This window comes from Heterodontus francisci, chromosome 4 (genome assembly GCF_036365525.1).
Source record: "Heterodontus francisci isolate sHetFra1 chromosome 4, sHetFra1.hap1, whole genome shotgun sequence".
NCBI lineage: Eukaryota > Metazoa > Chordata > Chondrichthyes > Heterodontiformes > Heterodontidae > Heterodontus > Heterodontus francisci.
Window position 1 is genome coordinate 25,589,296 of NC_090374.1, and position 16,778 is coordinate 25,606,073.

The 16,778-nt window shown below is 42.3% G+C and overlaps 1 protein-coding gene across 2 annotated transcripts in view; it reads left to right on the forward strand.

Annotated features, from left to right (window-relative positions):
• galnt7 (UDP-N-acetyl-alpha-D-galactosamine: polypeptide N-acetylgalactosaminyltransferase 7) overlaps nucleotides 1-16,778 on the forward strand; it is a 188,287-nt gene that overhangs the window by 137,851 nt on the left and 33,658 nt on the right. For both annotated transcript variants that reach the window (XM_068029290.1, XM_068029289.1), the window contains exons 7-8: nucleotides 6,094-6,211; nucleotides 7,592-7,714. In XM_068029290.1, coding sequence (XP_067885391.1) covers nucleotides 6,094-6,211; nucleotides 7,592-7,714 — 241 coding nt within the window. The remainder of the gene's footprint in view (nucleotides 1-6,093; nucleotides 6,212-7,591; nucleotides 7,715-16,778) is intronic.

Consider the following 16,778-nt stretch of genomic DNA (forward strand, 5'->3'; position numbering starts at 1 on the left):
CTTCCGGGTCCAGCATTCGGACTTGGGTCGGGTTTCCTTTGCACACCTCTACTTCGTGGCTCCAGGAGGGGGGAGGGGTGGCGAGTGGGTGGGGTGGTCCCTCGTTAAAAGGTATTAGGTGCCTGAATGAGGGACCCGGCATCGGGAAGTGGTGGGGGGTGGGGTGATCAGCTGAGTCACCCCCTCATCTTGCTACTGACCCTGCGGCCCCTCCGGCCCTGGCCTATCTGTGGCCTGGGTCCAGCAACACTCCTGGGCTTCAGGTAGGTGCTCCACTGGCAGTAGCCACTGCCTCCACTGCAGCATTGCGAGTGAAAGAGCTGACAGCCTCTCATTGGCCAGCAGCTCTCCCACGGCAGGGGTCCTTGATCCTGTGGAAGGCCCGCCGCAATCCACTTAAGTGCCTAACTGGCATTAGATTCAGCAGGCCTTCCACAGAAGAAATGACGCGAGGTTCTTGGCATCGCTTTTTTCAGATGTCAAGACCCCCATCGCCAGCATAAAATCCCAGCCCTAAACCTGTTCCTACTTGTTAGAAATAATGTGTTAATAGTGGAGCTATTTCAAGGATATTTGTTTACCATGAAACCAGCCATCATTTTTCATGAATCTTGAAATATCATTGCACATTTGATGCCATTAAAATGCTGCTGTCGTGAGTAATTATAATGGATCCGAAAACTAGTGGAGAGAATTAACAGGCACGATATTAGCTGCAGTCCACTGAAATTAATCTAATTGTTTTGGGCAGTGGAAAACAGAGGGCCTTTGGGAATGAGGAGTAGGGGTTTGAACGTGTGGGCTCCTGCGGGGTTTGCTGGAGTGATCCCAAAAGGTCGGTGGCTTCATCTCAAAGTTTGCAGATAATTACAATACCAGGGTGGTTAACATGATGAAAGATGGAGACAAGCTGTGGGGGAATTGACTGTTAGAACATAGAACATTACAGTGCAGTACAGGCCCTTTGGCCCTCGATGTTGCGCCGACCTGTGAAACCATCTGACCTACACTATTCCATTTTCATCCATATATCTATCCAATGACCACTTAAATGCCCTTAAAGTTGGCGAGTCTACTACTGTTGCAGGCAGGGCGTTCCACGCCCCTACTACTCTTTGCGTAAAGAAACTACCTCTAACATCTGTCCTATATCTATCACCCCTCAACTTAAAGCTATGTCCCCTCGTGTTTTCCATCACCATCCGAGGAAAAAGACTCTCACTATCCACCCTATCTAACCCTCTGGTTATCTTGTATGTCTCTATTAAGTCACCTCTCCTCCTCCTCCTCCTCTCTAACGAAAACAACCTCAAGTCCCTCAGCCTTTCCTCGTAAGACCTTCCCTCCATACCAGGCAACATCCTAGTAAATCTCCTCTACACCCTTTCCAAAGCTTCCACATCCTTCCCATAATGCGGCGACCAGAACTGCACGCAATACTCCAGGTGCGGCCGCACCAGAGTTTTGTACAGCTGCAGCATGACCTCGTGGCTCCGAAACTCAATCCCCCTACTAATAAAAGCTAACACACCATATGCCTTCTTAACAGCCCTATTAACCTGGGTAGCAACTTTCAGGGATTTATGTACCTGGACACCAAGATCTCTCTGCTCATCTACACTACCAAGAATCTTCCCATTAGCCCAGTACTCTGCATTCCTGTTACTCCTTCCAAAGTGAATCACCTCACACTTTTCCGCATTAAACTCCATTTGCCATCTCTCAGCCCAGCTCTGCAGCCTATCTATGTCCCTCTGTAACCTACAACATCCTTCGGCACTATCCACAACTCCACCGACCTTCGTGTCATCCGCAAATTTACTAACCCACCCTTCTACACCCTCATCCAGGTCATTTATAAAAATGACAAACAGCAGTGGCCCCAAAACAGATCCTTGCGGTACACCACTAGTAACTAAACTCCAGGATGAACATTTGCCATCAACCACCACCCTCTGTCTTCTTTCAGCTAGCCAATTTCTGATCCAAAGCACTAAATCACCTTCAATCCCATACTTCTGTATTTTCTGCAATAGCCTACCGTGGGGAACCTTATCAAACGCCTTACTGAAATCCATATACACCACATCCACGGCTTTACCCTCATCCACCTGTTTGGTGACCTTCTCAAAAAACTCTAAGGTTTGTGAGGCACAAAACCGTGCTGACTATCGCTAATGAACTTATTCTTTTCAAGATGATTATAAATCCTATCTCTTATAACCTTTTCCAACATTTTACCCACAACCGAAGTAAGGTGGGTGGATAATTCGCAAATGCATTTTAATGTTGGTAAGTTATGCACTTAGGGATACAAAATCAGCAGAGGAGTTATCGGATTAATGGGAAAATACTGACCATAACAAATCAAAAAAAGGCTCTGCAAGTTATAGTATATTGATCCCCCAAGACATCAAGACAAGGTCTAGCTACTGTCTAGAAGGATCTTTATATTACAAGAGGAATAGAGTTATACATTGAAGGAGGTTATTCTGCCAGTGTACAGTGTATTGTTCAGATCTTGAATATTATATGCAGTTCTTGAACCTTCAGTACAAAAAGGATGTAACCACACTCAAAATGTGCAGAAAACAGCTGTGAAAATAACTGGGGCCTAGAGAATAAAATGTCCAAGGATGCACTCACAGAACTTGGATTCTTTTGTTGGAGAGTAGAAGATTGAGGAGAAATGTAAAGGACAAGTCAGAACTATTTGATTCGTTACAGCATAGCAGAAAAGACAGACAAAAAGGGGAGAATTCAGGCAGGATGCAAGGAAGTATTACTTTACTGAGAGTAGTCTGTTTTTAGGTTAGCTTATCGAGGGTGGTTGTAGTGTGCTGAGATCTTCTCAAATGCCAAAGTAAATAAATATCTTCAAGAGAAACAATTAGGCAGTAAGAAGCCAGCCTTTTTCTGGCCTTAGGATTTTCTATGTTGGACTACCCTAACTTTGGCTTGCATTTTTCTGACAATCTCAGACCATCCAGAAATTCATGATGGCCCTGTTTTTGTGAGCTTGCTGTTTTCAATTTCTTTGGTTGTATTATTGAATGTACAGTATCCAATGCAGATTGTGCAGGTGCAGTACTGAACTGTGCAGATGCAGTATTAAACCTTGTGGAAATAGTGTTTTTCGTTGATGTGTTCAGCATCAAATTTGGTTGATCCTTACAAAACAAAATCATGTGTGATATTGTCTGTGTTTATCCTATTCTGTAGGGAATAAGGTGCATTACTGTCTTATGTAGAAAAATAAACCGTTGGGGCGGCACAATGGCGCAGTGGTTAGCACCGCAGCCTCACAGCTCCAGCGACCTGGGTTCAGTTCTTGGTACTGCCTGTGTGGATTTTGCAAGTTCTCCCTGTGACCACGTGGGTTTCCGCCGGGTGCTCCGGTTTTCTCCCACAGCCGAAGACTTACAGGTTGATAGGTAAATTAGCCATTGTAAATTGCCCTAGTGCAGGTAGGAGAATTGAGGGAAGGTGGGGATGTGGTAGGGAATATGGGATTAATGTAGGATTAGTATAAATGGGTGGTTGATGGTCGGCACAGACTCGGTGGGCCAAAGGGCCTGGTTCAGTGCTGTATCTCTCTATGACTGAAGTAGTCTTGATTACAAATGGCATAGTATACATACCATTAATCTCTGGTCACTCTTTAGACTTCTGTTTTTTATATTGGGTAAAACAAATGCCTTTTTTCCATTATAGCAGCTATATTGTAAATATTTTTTAAAAATAATTAAATCCAAGCGGCTGAAATTTCACTGTGCAATATTAGTGACTAGTTGTGATATACACTGGTTAATTCCTTCATCAAAATAGGTGTCAAACGAATTTCGTATGAATGCACTAATGTGTTTGCTGCTAATATTGCACCCCACTGTATCAGCCCACAAATGATTTAGGGATTCTTCTTGAATCTGGTGGAAAGGCCGAGCATTTGATTGTCAGTGTCATGGCCTGACCGGTATTTATGGTACAGCTGAATGTGCAGTGCCGACTTTCACGCTTGGGAATTTCCAATGCAAAAGTACTAAACTAGGCAAAAAAAGTACTGTAAAATGTAGTGCTTCAACATCACTGTAATGCACCTTATACTCTACACAATATGGTAGGCAAAAACAAATTGACATTAAGTGAGTGCAGCAAGCTTTAACCTGATTCTGCCTTTCTAATACCCTTAGATTTTCACTGCGCTGTCCTCATGTAAGATTTGCGATTCTCTTCTACTCTCCCTCTCCCTGAAAAATCTAAGTTTGAGCCTGTGGTTCTACTTTCCTTGTTCTGATCATCTTGGACCCACCTTACCTGAACATACTGCAGATCTGACCAAATGAAAAGCCGTGACCATGCATGGGGTTCTGCTGCCAAATGTGTTTCCATGTTTTGAGGTGCATTCCTAATGTGATTTTTTCTTCTTTTAAAAAGAAAGCACTTCTGCAAGGCTTTTTTAATTTCTGATTTTTTTTCTACGTTTGTGTGCTTTACATGAGCATAGATAGCCTGTAATATTTAATACTGTTAATATGTTGAACATTACATAATTGTGGTTTGCAGTTTATGTTTTTGTTTTACAGCATTTTGTATATAAATTAAAATTATCAGTACTGTTATTTTAATGAAAGGAGAACTGGCTAAAGTGATGTAGCTTTTTTTTTCAATGTAGAACCTTTGATCTTACAAGTGCTGTGATTTGTGCTTCGCTTTCCCTGCCTGACCTAAATCAAAGTCATTAAAAAGGCCAGTTAAGCTCACATTACACAGCACAGTGAATAATGCAGTAGTATATTTGTGATAAAATATTTCTAATATCTCCAGTTTAGTAGGATTTAAATGTGTCTGTGGGTGGACTGGGTGGAATATTTGTTTTTAATTTTTGATTTGAAGTGTTAAAGGAATTTATAGTCTGATGGTGCTAGTAACTCAGGCACTTGTTTCCTACATCGACCAGGCAAATTCTGGTGTTTTGAAGCTATCGGGCCATAATATGATTGTCTTGGCTCAAGACAATTATCTGGATTATCACTTCCTTTAAGACTGCAATAACAGTTGAAAGAAAATGCAAATTAAATACATGTTCTGCCTGTCACCTGGCATTTTTAACTTGGATTAAGTGGGAAAACTTGGAATTAAGTCTTGCAGCGGAAGTGAAATCTGTTCTGAATCCTTTAGTGGAGAGTGCAAAACTAGTTGAATATCAATTGAAAGCAATGTAAACTACAATTACAAGTTTAGATTAGATTGTTAAAAGAATGTGTTAATTATAAGAGGAGAAATTTGGTGTTATTGAAACAACTGGTAGATAGCAGGTGTTGAAACAAAGCAAGCAATGTTTGAAGTTTATATATGGCAATCTGGGGGAGAAAGTACAAGGTAGGTTGGGTGGAATAGTTAGAGAGTAGAGGGGTCGGAGGACATGATAAAGGCAAAGGTAATTATTACTGTTAAAATGGATCACGGTTTCTAAATTAGACTCTTGCATTACTTTGCTTGCTTGCTTTTAAACATTTGAGTTGAAGTTGCATTTCCCTGTAATAGAGGTTGTATGTAATTAAATAAAAAACAAAAAAACCTGCATATGCCAGCAATCTGAAATAAAAGCAGGAAATGCTGGAGATGCTCAGCATTAACTTGCCTGTTTTATTCCCACTGATGAGTGTTTCCAGCATTTTCCATTTTTTATTTTGTATGTCATTAAGTTGTATTCCCCTTTGTCAGTGTCCTTTATTTCGGGTCTTAACTGAAACCTTCCAAATATGTTCAGCCAACTTTCTACAGATTGTATTCTCCTTGTGTTAAATACTGTTTACAGGTTATCCAAATGTTGCTGCATTATTGACTTAATGATGGTTCCTAACCCTCAAATCAATTAACATCGCTAGATCAACACTTGGATGCACCTTAATTTGGAAAATTGACCTGAAATTGGCATATTCTTCTTTGGAAAAGGGTACTATCTCTTTAAATTGGTTTTATACGGATTTAATTTTTAAAACTTGCAATTAGGAAAAGATTAGGTGTAGGAAGAGTACTGCAACTATGGAAATTTCTAATTTGCTATCTATTTTCCAACGATGACTTTCCCAGGTCCCCAGCTATGGCTGGGGGGTTGTTCGCTATTGAACGAGATTACTTCTTTGAACTTGGGCTGTATGATCCTGGGCTTCAAATCTGGGGAGGTGAAAACTTCGAGATATCTTATAAGGTAATGTACAAAGAAATACGATAAAATTTGACATATTGTTTTTAAATTCATTACCCAATTACTAATAAAAGCCAGAACATCATTGGCAGGGCTGCTCAATGTTAGCACAAGCCACAGTGACATCGCTTGTGTCAGAAAATGGCATAGGCTAACAACAAAATAAAATTTTGTACCAGCACAGTTTTATTCGAGTGTTAAACAATTTATGAAAAGTTTCTTTGTAAGGATTGCAATTCTGATGATAAAGTAGCATCTGGCTTATGATCCTGTAGTTTATTTTCAGGAAATATGTGGTGTATCTTTAAATCAGCAAAGGATCAGTACTGCTTTAAGAACCAACAAGCCTTAGGAGTTGGAGAAAGTGCATTTTGGTTGCCGTTGGATGCAAGCATATGGAGAGGGAACCAACCAGCTTCAAAGAATGCATCCTGGTTACCAGCAACAACCATTCAGGGACCAAGGAGCAATAATACAATGTTGCAATTATTTTTGAACTGGCTTTTTAGTTGAAGACAGTCTGTTCTAACAGAACACAGACAGACAGCTGGTGTTAGCACCTGAAAGAAGAGGTCTCAGCCATTTAAACTGAAGGAAGAGAATTTAGTCTGTTTATTTATTATCTCAAAATTCTAAAAAAGTCAAGCCAAAAAAAGATCTCTGATAATTTAAACTGAAGAAAGGGAAGTTAGACTGTGACAATCTTTTACCCCTCAAAAACTCTAAAGTCAGATTGATTCTATTGAAAGTGTTTGCAAGTTGTTAATTTATTGAAATCCATCGCTGGAGAAGGAAAGCATCACTTACTGCTGGAATTAGACTACGGACTGTTCTACTGTTGAAAAACCTATTTTCCCCATCAGACGGCTTTGAGGACTTCAAGCAACACTGGACTGTAAATTTGCAAGGACTCTTAATTTTTTCTATTTCAAATGTTGTTTATATCTTCATAGTGTTTAAGAATTTAGTTGTTTTAATTAATTTGTTGATTGAAAGACACCTGGTTTGGTTAGCCTCATTCGGGGGTGAATAGATGGTACAGTTTGGCTGGGTCTTTCTTTAATTTGCAAAGTTTAAAATGATATGTTAGGCGATCTGTGGAGGGACAGGATTGAATTAACAGTGTGTTTCTTCCACCACAATCAGAATCATATATTTTGATTGGGGGCTTTGACTGGAGCGGTTGGTCGTAACAGAGTGTTAAACAATTTATGAAAAGTTTATTTGTAGGGATTGCAATTCTAATTATAAAGTAGCTTCTGGGTGATTGACCTTTTTTGAAGGTGCATAATTAACACAATGATTTAATTGTTGAAAAATGTAATTGAGGATTTTTATCTCTGCATGACAAATGTTTTTTTCTCTTGTTCTATGTCTCTCTAGATATGGCAATGCGGAGGAAAATTGCTCTTTGTACCTTGCTCTCGTGTTGGACATATTTATCGCCTGCATGGATGGGCAGGGAATCCACCACCTGCTCATGTTGGGTCATCCCCAACGTTAAAGGTATGTATCTGTCCAATCACCCAACTTTAGCAATATCCCAAAATGACTTTTAGAAATAATAATAAATGGGCTCTGTTTGCAATATGTCAAGGATCTGAGTAAATTCATGTCCAGCTTTCTCTTCAAATTTTTTAAAGTGCGTATATCTTGCATATGAGTATTATTACATTTTTAGATATGTTTTATAGATGTAGCAATGATAATCGTCAGTTGCAATTCTTCAAACCTTTGACAACATTTATTGTCTGTTCTAACCTTAGAGCCATTTTCTCTCTCTTCCCCCATCTTGTAACACGAAATAATCTGGATGGATTGGTGGGCTGTCTGATGAATAGTTTTGAATGTGCTCAAGTGCAAGATAATGAGACTGAAAGAAAGGAATAAATAGCAGGAATATAAACGAAATGGCTCTGGGCTACAGGGCACAATATAGGAGAGGGATCTGCGGGTGTTGGTGGATAGCTGACTGTAACAGCACGGTGTGAGGCAACAGTAAGGAAAGCTAACCAATAGTCAGAGAAAAAATACCAATATCCTCGGAGGTGAGAATTCCTAGAGATTCAATTGTGTCCAGGGCGCACACCCTGTGGAAGGATGCCCATGCATGATTGGATAAATGGTGATCGGGAAGGGTGGCTGAAAGTCGGCAATGATCTGGGAGGGTCGTGACCATGATTGGGGAGGGTTCAGGCCAGGATCAAGATGAGTTTTGGCCAAGATCATGTGGGGCGGATGGTGGCGGTGACTGAGGGGATGGTAATGGCCAAAGTGGCTCACATAGTTTGAATGTGGGGCTGGTACAAACACTCCTATTCCTTCCTGCTCCACATTCAGGTGCGCATATATTAATCACTTGCCTTATTTGTTGCAGGCTGCAGCAGCCCTTTAAGGACCACCTTTTAGGCTGCATGTAGATCTAGTTTTCCTGAATGCAGATGGCCTAGTGTCGGCTATGTTCTAGTCAACGTAATGTTACAAAGAGGTGTTAAGTCCTTCATTTGAATATGCAAAAAGCCTAATTTCTGTTTTCAGGCATGGGACTTTTTTTGTCAACACCAATATGGTCAGTGTTGCACTTCAGGCTCAGTACAAGCTTGCATTCCTGCTCGCCATTTTGAAGGTTAGCGTGCCCATTCAGCACCCAAAAAATGGATGCAGTGCCAACCAATTTCTGCACCAACTACTTTATACAAGAGTGGCAGGTGATAGTGGGGGCTTAACGTGGAATGCACTGCCCAGGGAAGCAAATATTATGAAATATTTAAGTGAGAATTGGATGAATATTTGAGGGAGTGAATGATTGAAGGGTATTGGTATTTGAGATCTGACAGCCAGACTGCGGTGTCTTTTCTGGTCCTATATTTTCCAGTGTTCCTATTTGACTCCTCCAAGATCTTTGCACTCCTCCAATCCTGACCTCTTGTCCATCCCTGATTTTAATTGCTCCACCATTAGCAGCTGTACCTTCAGCTGCCTGGGCCCCAAGCTCTGGAATGCCCTCCTTAAGTCTCTCTGCCACTCTAACACTCCTCCTTTTAAGCCACTGCTTAAAACTTACCACTTTAAAAAGCTTTTGGTCACCTGTCCGAATACCTAATGTGTCAAATTTTGTTTGATGAAGCACCTTGGGACTTTTTACTACATTAAGGTTGCTATATAAATTTAAGTTGTTGGTTGTGTTTTTCTCTTTCTTTTTGTTAGCTGATTGATTCCTGCATTTATTGCACTTTTATTATTCAGTAATCATGTTACGGAAAATCTTTCTCCAACTTGAAATGTTTTCCCAGTCACGTTTCACCAAAAAAAATTGCATTATTGCAGTTTTCTTGTCCTCATTATTTTTCCCCTAAAAATAACATTTATCACAGAACCAAATAAAAAAAAGTACTAAAATAAAAGCAAAATACTGCAGATGCTGGAAATCTGAAATAAAAACAGAAAGTGCTGGAAATACTCAGCAAGTCAGGCAGCATCTGTGGAGAGAGAAGCTGACTTAACGTTTCAGGTCTGTGACCTTTTATCAGGTGAAATGGTACAGACCTGAAACGTTAACTCTGCATCTCTCTCCACAGATGCTGCCTGACCTGCTGAGTATTTCCAGCACTTAGGTTTTATTATATAATAAAAACAAACTTGACGCCAAAAAAACTTTCCCTGCGGGCAACTTCAAACACACCCCCAAAAAGGGCACGAAGTCTGTGGGATGGCTGAGCCACCTACACAAAAAGTGAGCTGTAGCTCACTAGGTTTCAGAGAATGGAGAATCAGGTGGTTGTTAAGTTGAGCTGGTTGGCAGGTTTGGGCCCAGAGTGGGAGGGGGGCTGGTTTTGGGTAGTGTGGGAACTGGTGCCAGAGGTATGTGATCAGAGTGAGCCGCAGTATTTCCTTGGAGTTAGGAGAAGCACTTCTCCGCCTTCTGGCCCCACATAAGTGCGTGAAAAAGAGGTTTGTGGGGTTTTATCACGACAGCTCTCCAGCAATTCCCTTCAAGAGCTGCTGGTTATGCTGTACAATGCCTGATATAAATGGTGAAGCATGCATATTGCACCCTTTGTCCATTTGTACTTCAAAATTGCAATTGAGGATTGTATGGTGGTGTTGGATCTCGATTTGCAGATTTAAACAATCTCCAGCTGCAACCGTCTATTTACAGGCCCACCTAAAAAATTACATCAGGCAGACCTTGGGATCTACAGAGCAGCTACTCCATGTTCAGAGAACTAATTTAAAATCTCTGACGTAAATGTGCATCTACCATGGGAGCCAGTTAGCGGTGTTCCTCTTGCTCTCTAGGATCATTGTCCAGTCACTATCCGGAAACATGGCAAAGTGGCGAAAGCTATGAGAAAAGTGAACGAGTAGTGCAGGAGCACTGAGGGGGTAAAGAGGAGCCAATCTGGAATGAAATAAAACAGAATGGTAAGAAAGGAGAAGGATAAAGGGAAACTGATTAGAATTGATTAAATAAAACACAGAGAAAAAGGGAAGTAGGAGAAAGAGAAACAGAAATGAAGTAGGCGCAGAAGAGAAAAACGGACTCGGTCCCCCAAGAATAAATTCTGAACTTGATTGAGAAAACAAGGTGAAGGAGGCAGAAAGAGGAGAGCAGCTACCTGAAGATAAAAGCAGTTGAGTGGTGAGGATTAAAATGCTGAGTGTACACTGGAGAGGACAATGAGCAGTGGGAACATGAGAGGTAGTGAAGGGCAAAGAACAAAGAAAATTACAGCACAGGAACAGGCCCTTCGGCCCTCCAAGCCTGCGCCGATCCAGATCCTCTATCTAAACATGTCGCCTATTTTCTAAGGGTCTGTATCTCTTTTCTTCCTGCCCATTCATGTATCTGTCTAGATACATCTTAAAAGACGCCATCGTGCCCGCATCTACCACCTCCGCTGGCAACGCGTTCCAGGCACCCACCACCCTCTGCGTAAAGAACTTTCCACGCATATCCCCCCTAAACTTTTCCCCTTTCACTTTGAACTCGTGTCCTCTAGTAATTGAATCCCCCACTCTGGGGAAAAAGCCTCTTGCTATCCACCCTGTCTATACCTCTCATGATTTTGTACACCTCAATCAGGTCCCCCCTCAACCTACGTCTTTCTAATGAAAATAATCCTAATCTACTCAACCTCTCTTCATAGCTAGCGCCCTCCATACCAGGCAACATCCTGGTGAACCTCCTCTGCACCCTCTCCAAAGCATCCACATCCTTTTGGTAATGTGGCGACCAGAACTGCACGCAGTATTCCAAATGTGGCCGAACCAAAGTCCTATACAACTGTAACATGACCTGCCAACTCTTGTACTCAATACCCCGTCCGATGAAGGAAAGTATGCCGTATGCCTTCTTGACCACTCTATTGACCTGCGTTGCCACCTTCAGGGAACAGTGGACCTGAACACCCAAATCTCTCTGGACATCAATTTTCCCCAGGACTTTTCCATTTACTGTATATTCACTCTTGAATTGGATCTTCCAAAATGCATCACCTCGCATTTGCCCTGATTGAACTCCATCTGCCATTTCTCTGCCCAACTCTCCAGTCTATCTATATTCTGCTGTATTCTCTGACAGTCCCCTTCACTATCTGCTACTCCACCAATCTTAGTGTCGTCTGCAAACTTGCTAATCAGACCACCTATACTTTCCTCCAAATCATTAATGTATATCACAAACAACAGTGGTCCCAGCACGGATCCCTTTGGAACACCACTGGTCACACGTCTCCATTTTGAGAAACTCCCTTCTACTGCTACTCTCTGTCTCCTGTTGCCCAGCCAGTTCTTTATCCATCTAGCTAGTACACCTTGGACCCCATGCGCCTTCACTTTCTCCATCAGCCTGCCATGGGGAACCTTATCAAACGCCTTACTGAAGTCCATGTATATGACATCGACAGCCCTTCCCTCATCAATCAACTTTGTCACTTCCTCAAAGAATTCTATTAAGTTGGTAAGACGTGACCTTCCCTGCACAAAACCATGTTGCCTATCACTGATAAGCCCATTTTCTTCCAAATGGGAATAGATCCTATCCCTCAGTATCTTCTCCAGCAGCTTCCCTACCACTGACGTCAGACTCACCGGTCTATAATTACCTGGTGCATAATTGAGTGAGTGTTGGGTAGTACTAGAGAAGGAAGTAGTACCATATTAGATAGGAGCAAACCAAGAAAGACTACCAGAAATACAAAGACAGGTTTACAATGCACGTATGCAAACACACAAAATGTGGTGAATAAGGTTGGTGAGCTACAAGTACAAATAGCCGTGTAGAAATATGATGTAGCGGCAACAACGGAAAGGTGGCTTAAAAATAGCGAGGACTGGGCGCTTAATATTCAAGAATTCAAAGTGTTTTGAAAAGATAAGGAGGGTAAAAGGGAAGTGGGGTGGCAGTACTGATTCGGCAAGACATTGTCTTGTTGGAAAGAGAGGGTGTCCTTGAGTGGGCATCCATTTGGTTGAGTTGAGAAGCAAGAAAGTTATGATCACACTACTGGCTTGGAGGGCTGAATGGCCTGTTCCTGTGCTGTACTGTTCTTTGTTCTTTGTTTGTTCTTGGGACAGTGAGAGAGAGATAGAGGAGCAAATCTGTAGGGAAATCAGAGATGTGCAAGAACTAAAGTGTGGTGATACTGGGACTTTAATAACCCAAATATAGATTAGGATGATGTTAGAGTAAAGGGAAAGAAGGGGAAGAAATTTCTGAAATGTGTTCAGGAGAACTTCCTTGACCAGTATATTCTCAGTCCAACTAGGAAGGAGGCATTGCTGAATCTGGTGCTGGGAAATGAGGTTGGAAAGTGTCTAGAGGAACACTTGGGTAAGAGTGAACATTGTATCATGAGGTTTAGATTCGTATGGAGAAGAACAAGGAACAACGGAAGGTAGAACTTATAAATTGGAAGAGGAATAACTTCAATGGGATGAGAGAGGATTTAACCAGGGTAAAATGGAACAAAGACTGACAGGAAAAACTGTAATGGAACAATGGATGATCTTTAAGGAAGAGATTTTGCAGGTAGAGGCTAGGTACGTTCCAACAACGAAAGGTACGGCAACTAAAGCCACAGCTTTTTGGATGACAAGGGAGATATAAAATATGATGAAAGGTAAATTCTTTCAAATGAGTGGGGCGGCACAGTGGCGCAGTGGTTAGCACCGCAGCCTCACAGCTCCAGCGACCCGGGTTCAATTCTGGGTACTGCCTGTGTGGAGTTTGCAAGTTCTCCCTGTGTCTGCGTGGGTTTCCTCCGGGTGCTCCGGTTTCCTCCCACATGCCAAAGACTTGCAGGTTGATAGGTTAATTGGCCATTATAAATTGCCCCTAGTATAGGTAGGTGATAGGGACAGGTGGGGATGTGGTAGGAAAAATGGAATTAGTGTAGGATTAAGATAAATGGGTGGTTGATGGTCGGCACAGACTCGGTGGGCCAAAGGGCCTGTTTCAGTGCTGTATCTCTAAACTAAACTAAATAAGTTGAGAGGGGAAGTGAAGAGTAAAATAAGACTGGCAAAGAGAGAATTAGAGAATAGAATGGTAGTTAAAATAAAAGAGAACCCAAAAATCTTCCAGTAGCATGTAAATAGTAAGAGGTGGGGTATGCATAGAGGTGTTGGGCAAGGCTAGAATACTTAATGAGTACTTTGTATCAGTGTTCACTAAAGAAGAGGATGCTGACAAAATATCAGTAGAAACAGAGATGGTTAAGATAATGGATGTGCTGAAAATTGATAGGAAAGATGTACTGGAAAGACTGGCAATGCTTAGAGTGGATCAATCACCTAGTCTGGATGGCTTGCATCTTAGGTTGCTAGAGGAAGTGGGAAGGGCTTGCCATAGTTTTGCATCTTTCCTCAATACAGGGGAGATGCCAGAGGTTTGGAGAGTGGCAGATGTGACACTCTTATTCAAGAAAGGGTGTAAGTACAGTCCTAGCAACTACAGGCTGGTCAGTAGTGGGTAAGGTTTTAGAAAAAATAATCAGGTAAAAAAATTCAGCAGGCACTTGGAGAGATTTGAGTTAATTAAAGAGAGCCAGCATGGATTTGTATAAGGTGGTCATATTTGACTAATCTACCTGAATTTTTTGATGAAGTAACAGAAGGTTGATGAAGGGAATGCAGTGGACGTTGTCTATGGATTTCAAGATTGCGTTTGTCAGAGTATCACATAAAAGGCTGGTTAACAAAATTGAGGCTCATGGAATAGGAGGGTCAGCGTCAGCTTGGATTAAACAAATTGGCTTAAGGACAGAAAACAGAGAGTCATGGTATATGGTTGTTTTTCAGATTGACTGATGGTAGACAGTTGTTTTCCCCAAGGTCAGTGCTAGGACCACTGCTTTTTTTGATATATATAAATGACTTGGATATTGGAATAAAGAGTAAAATTTTGAAATTTGCCGATGATACCCAACATCTTCAAGATATTAACAGGAAAAGACAGGCTAGATAAACTATTTCCACTGGTTGGAGATTCTAAAACTAGGAGGTATAGTCTAAAAATTAGGACCAGACCGTTCAGAAAAGATGTTAGGAAGCATTTCTTCATGCAAAGGGTGATAGAGGTTTGGAACTCACTCCCACAAACAGCAGTTGAAGCTAGATCAGTTGTTAATTTTAAATCTGAGATAGATAGATTTTTGTTAAGCAAAGTTATTAAGGGAAATGGGCCAAAGGTAGGTATATGGAGTTAGGCCGCAGATCAGCCATGATCTCATTGAATGGCGGGACAGGCTCGAGGGGCTGAATGGCCTACTCCTGTTACTATCTTCCTATGTTCCTCTGTAACTTGGAGGTGCAGTGAACAGTGAGGATGATACCAATCGACTGCAACAGGACATAGATAGACTAGCAGACTGGGCAGACAAGTAGCAGATGAAATTTAATACGGAGAAGTATGAGGTGATGCATATTAACAGAAGGGCTAGGGAGAGGCAAAATAGATTTAATGGCACAGTTCTAAGGAATGTGCAGGGACAGGGAGACCTGGGGCTGCATGTGCATAGATCTTTGAAGGTGGCAGGACATGGCGCAGTGGTTAGCACCGCAACCTCACAGCTCCAGCGACCCGGATTCGGTTCTGGGTACTGCCTGTGCGGAGTTTGCAAGTTCTGCCTGTGACCGCATGGGTTTCCTCCGGGTGCTCCAGTTTCCTCCCACGTGCCAAAGACTTGCAGGTTGACAGGTAAATTGGCCATTGTAAATTGCCCCTAGTGTAGGTAGGTGGTAGGGGAATTGAGGGAAGGTGGGTATGAGAGAGGGAAATGGGATTAATGTAGGATTAGTAGAAATGGGTGGTTGATGGTCGGCACAGACTCGGTGGGCCGAAGGGCCTGTTGCAGTGCTGTATCTCTCTATGACTCTATGACATATTGAGAAAGTAGTTAGCAATGCATAATGGGATCTTATGCTTCAACATCGGGGTATTGAGTATAAAAGCAGGTTATGCTGATATGCTGGTAAGGCCGCAACTAGATTATTGCATCCCGTTCTGGTCACCACCCTTTAGGATGTGAGGGTCATTGAGTGGGTGCAGAGGAGATTTACCAGCTGGTTCCAGGGATGAGAGATTTTAGCTACAAGGTTAGGTTGGAGAACCTGGGGTTATTGTCCTTGGAGCAAAGGAGATTGTGGGGAGATTTGATAGAGATGTACAAGATTATGACAGGTTTAGATGAAGTAGACAAAGTAAAACTCTTCCATTAGCTGATGGTACAAGGACTAGGAGACACAGATTTAAGGTTTGGGTAAGAGATGCAGGGGGGATGTGAGGAAGAACTTTTTAGGCACAAGTGGTAATGACCTGAAACTCTTCGCCTATGAGGGTAATGTAAGTGGAGACTATAAATTATTTCAAAAGGAAATTGTATGGGCACTTGTGGGAAATAAACTTGCAAGGCTATGGGGATAGAGCAGGGGAATAGGACTGACTGGTTTGCTCCACGGAGAGCTGGCATGGACTTGATGAGTCGAATGGCCTCCTTCTGTGCCGTAATGATTTTGTGGCCAACCCCGAGGTTCCGGCACTGGGACAGTAAGCTGGATGTGCAGTTGCACGTGATTCACTGGCAGCTGGACAATTAACGGAAAAATGCGGGGGAGCCATACACTTGGGCAGCATGAAGTCACGCCACTGGAAGTGCTGGCACCATAGTTAAAGGGCTGCCAGCACACACTCAAATCATTCCTCCTAATAAGGCAGTACCTATTGAAGTCCTTGGAAGATGGCTGTTTGGAGGAATGGCAGAAAGAAGGATGTGATGGAATGTGCACGTAAGCATCTAATTAATCTTCTCTCTCACTCCAGCCAAAGCCGAGACCAAACAGCTTCAATGACTGGGAGACAAATGTCGACCTCTGGGGAGGAGGAGGGGACCTCGGAGAGTGTTCCACCACATCATTCCTCTATACGCTCCACCAGTGCAGATACTCTCACATCAGTGGATATCCGTTGGCACGGAGAATTGGGGTGACAACCTGGTGAGCATAGCACAGACGTGCACGAGCAGCTGATGGAGGCTATGACAGCCGAAGCCACTGACACTCGGAGGAC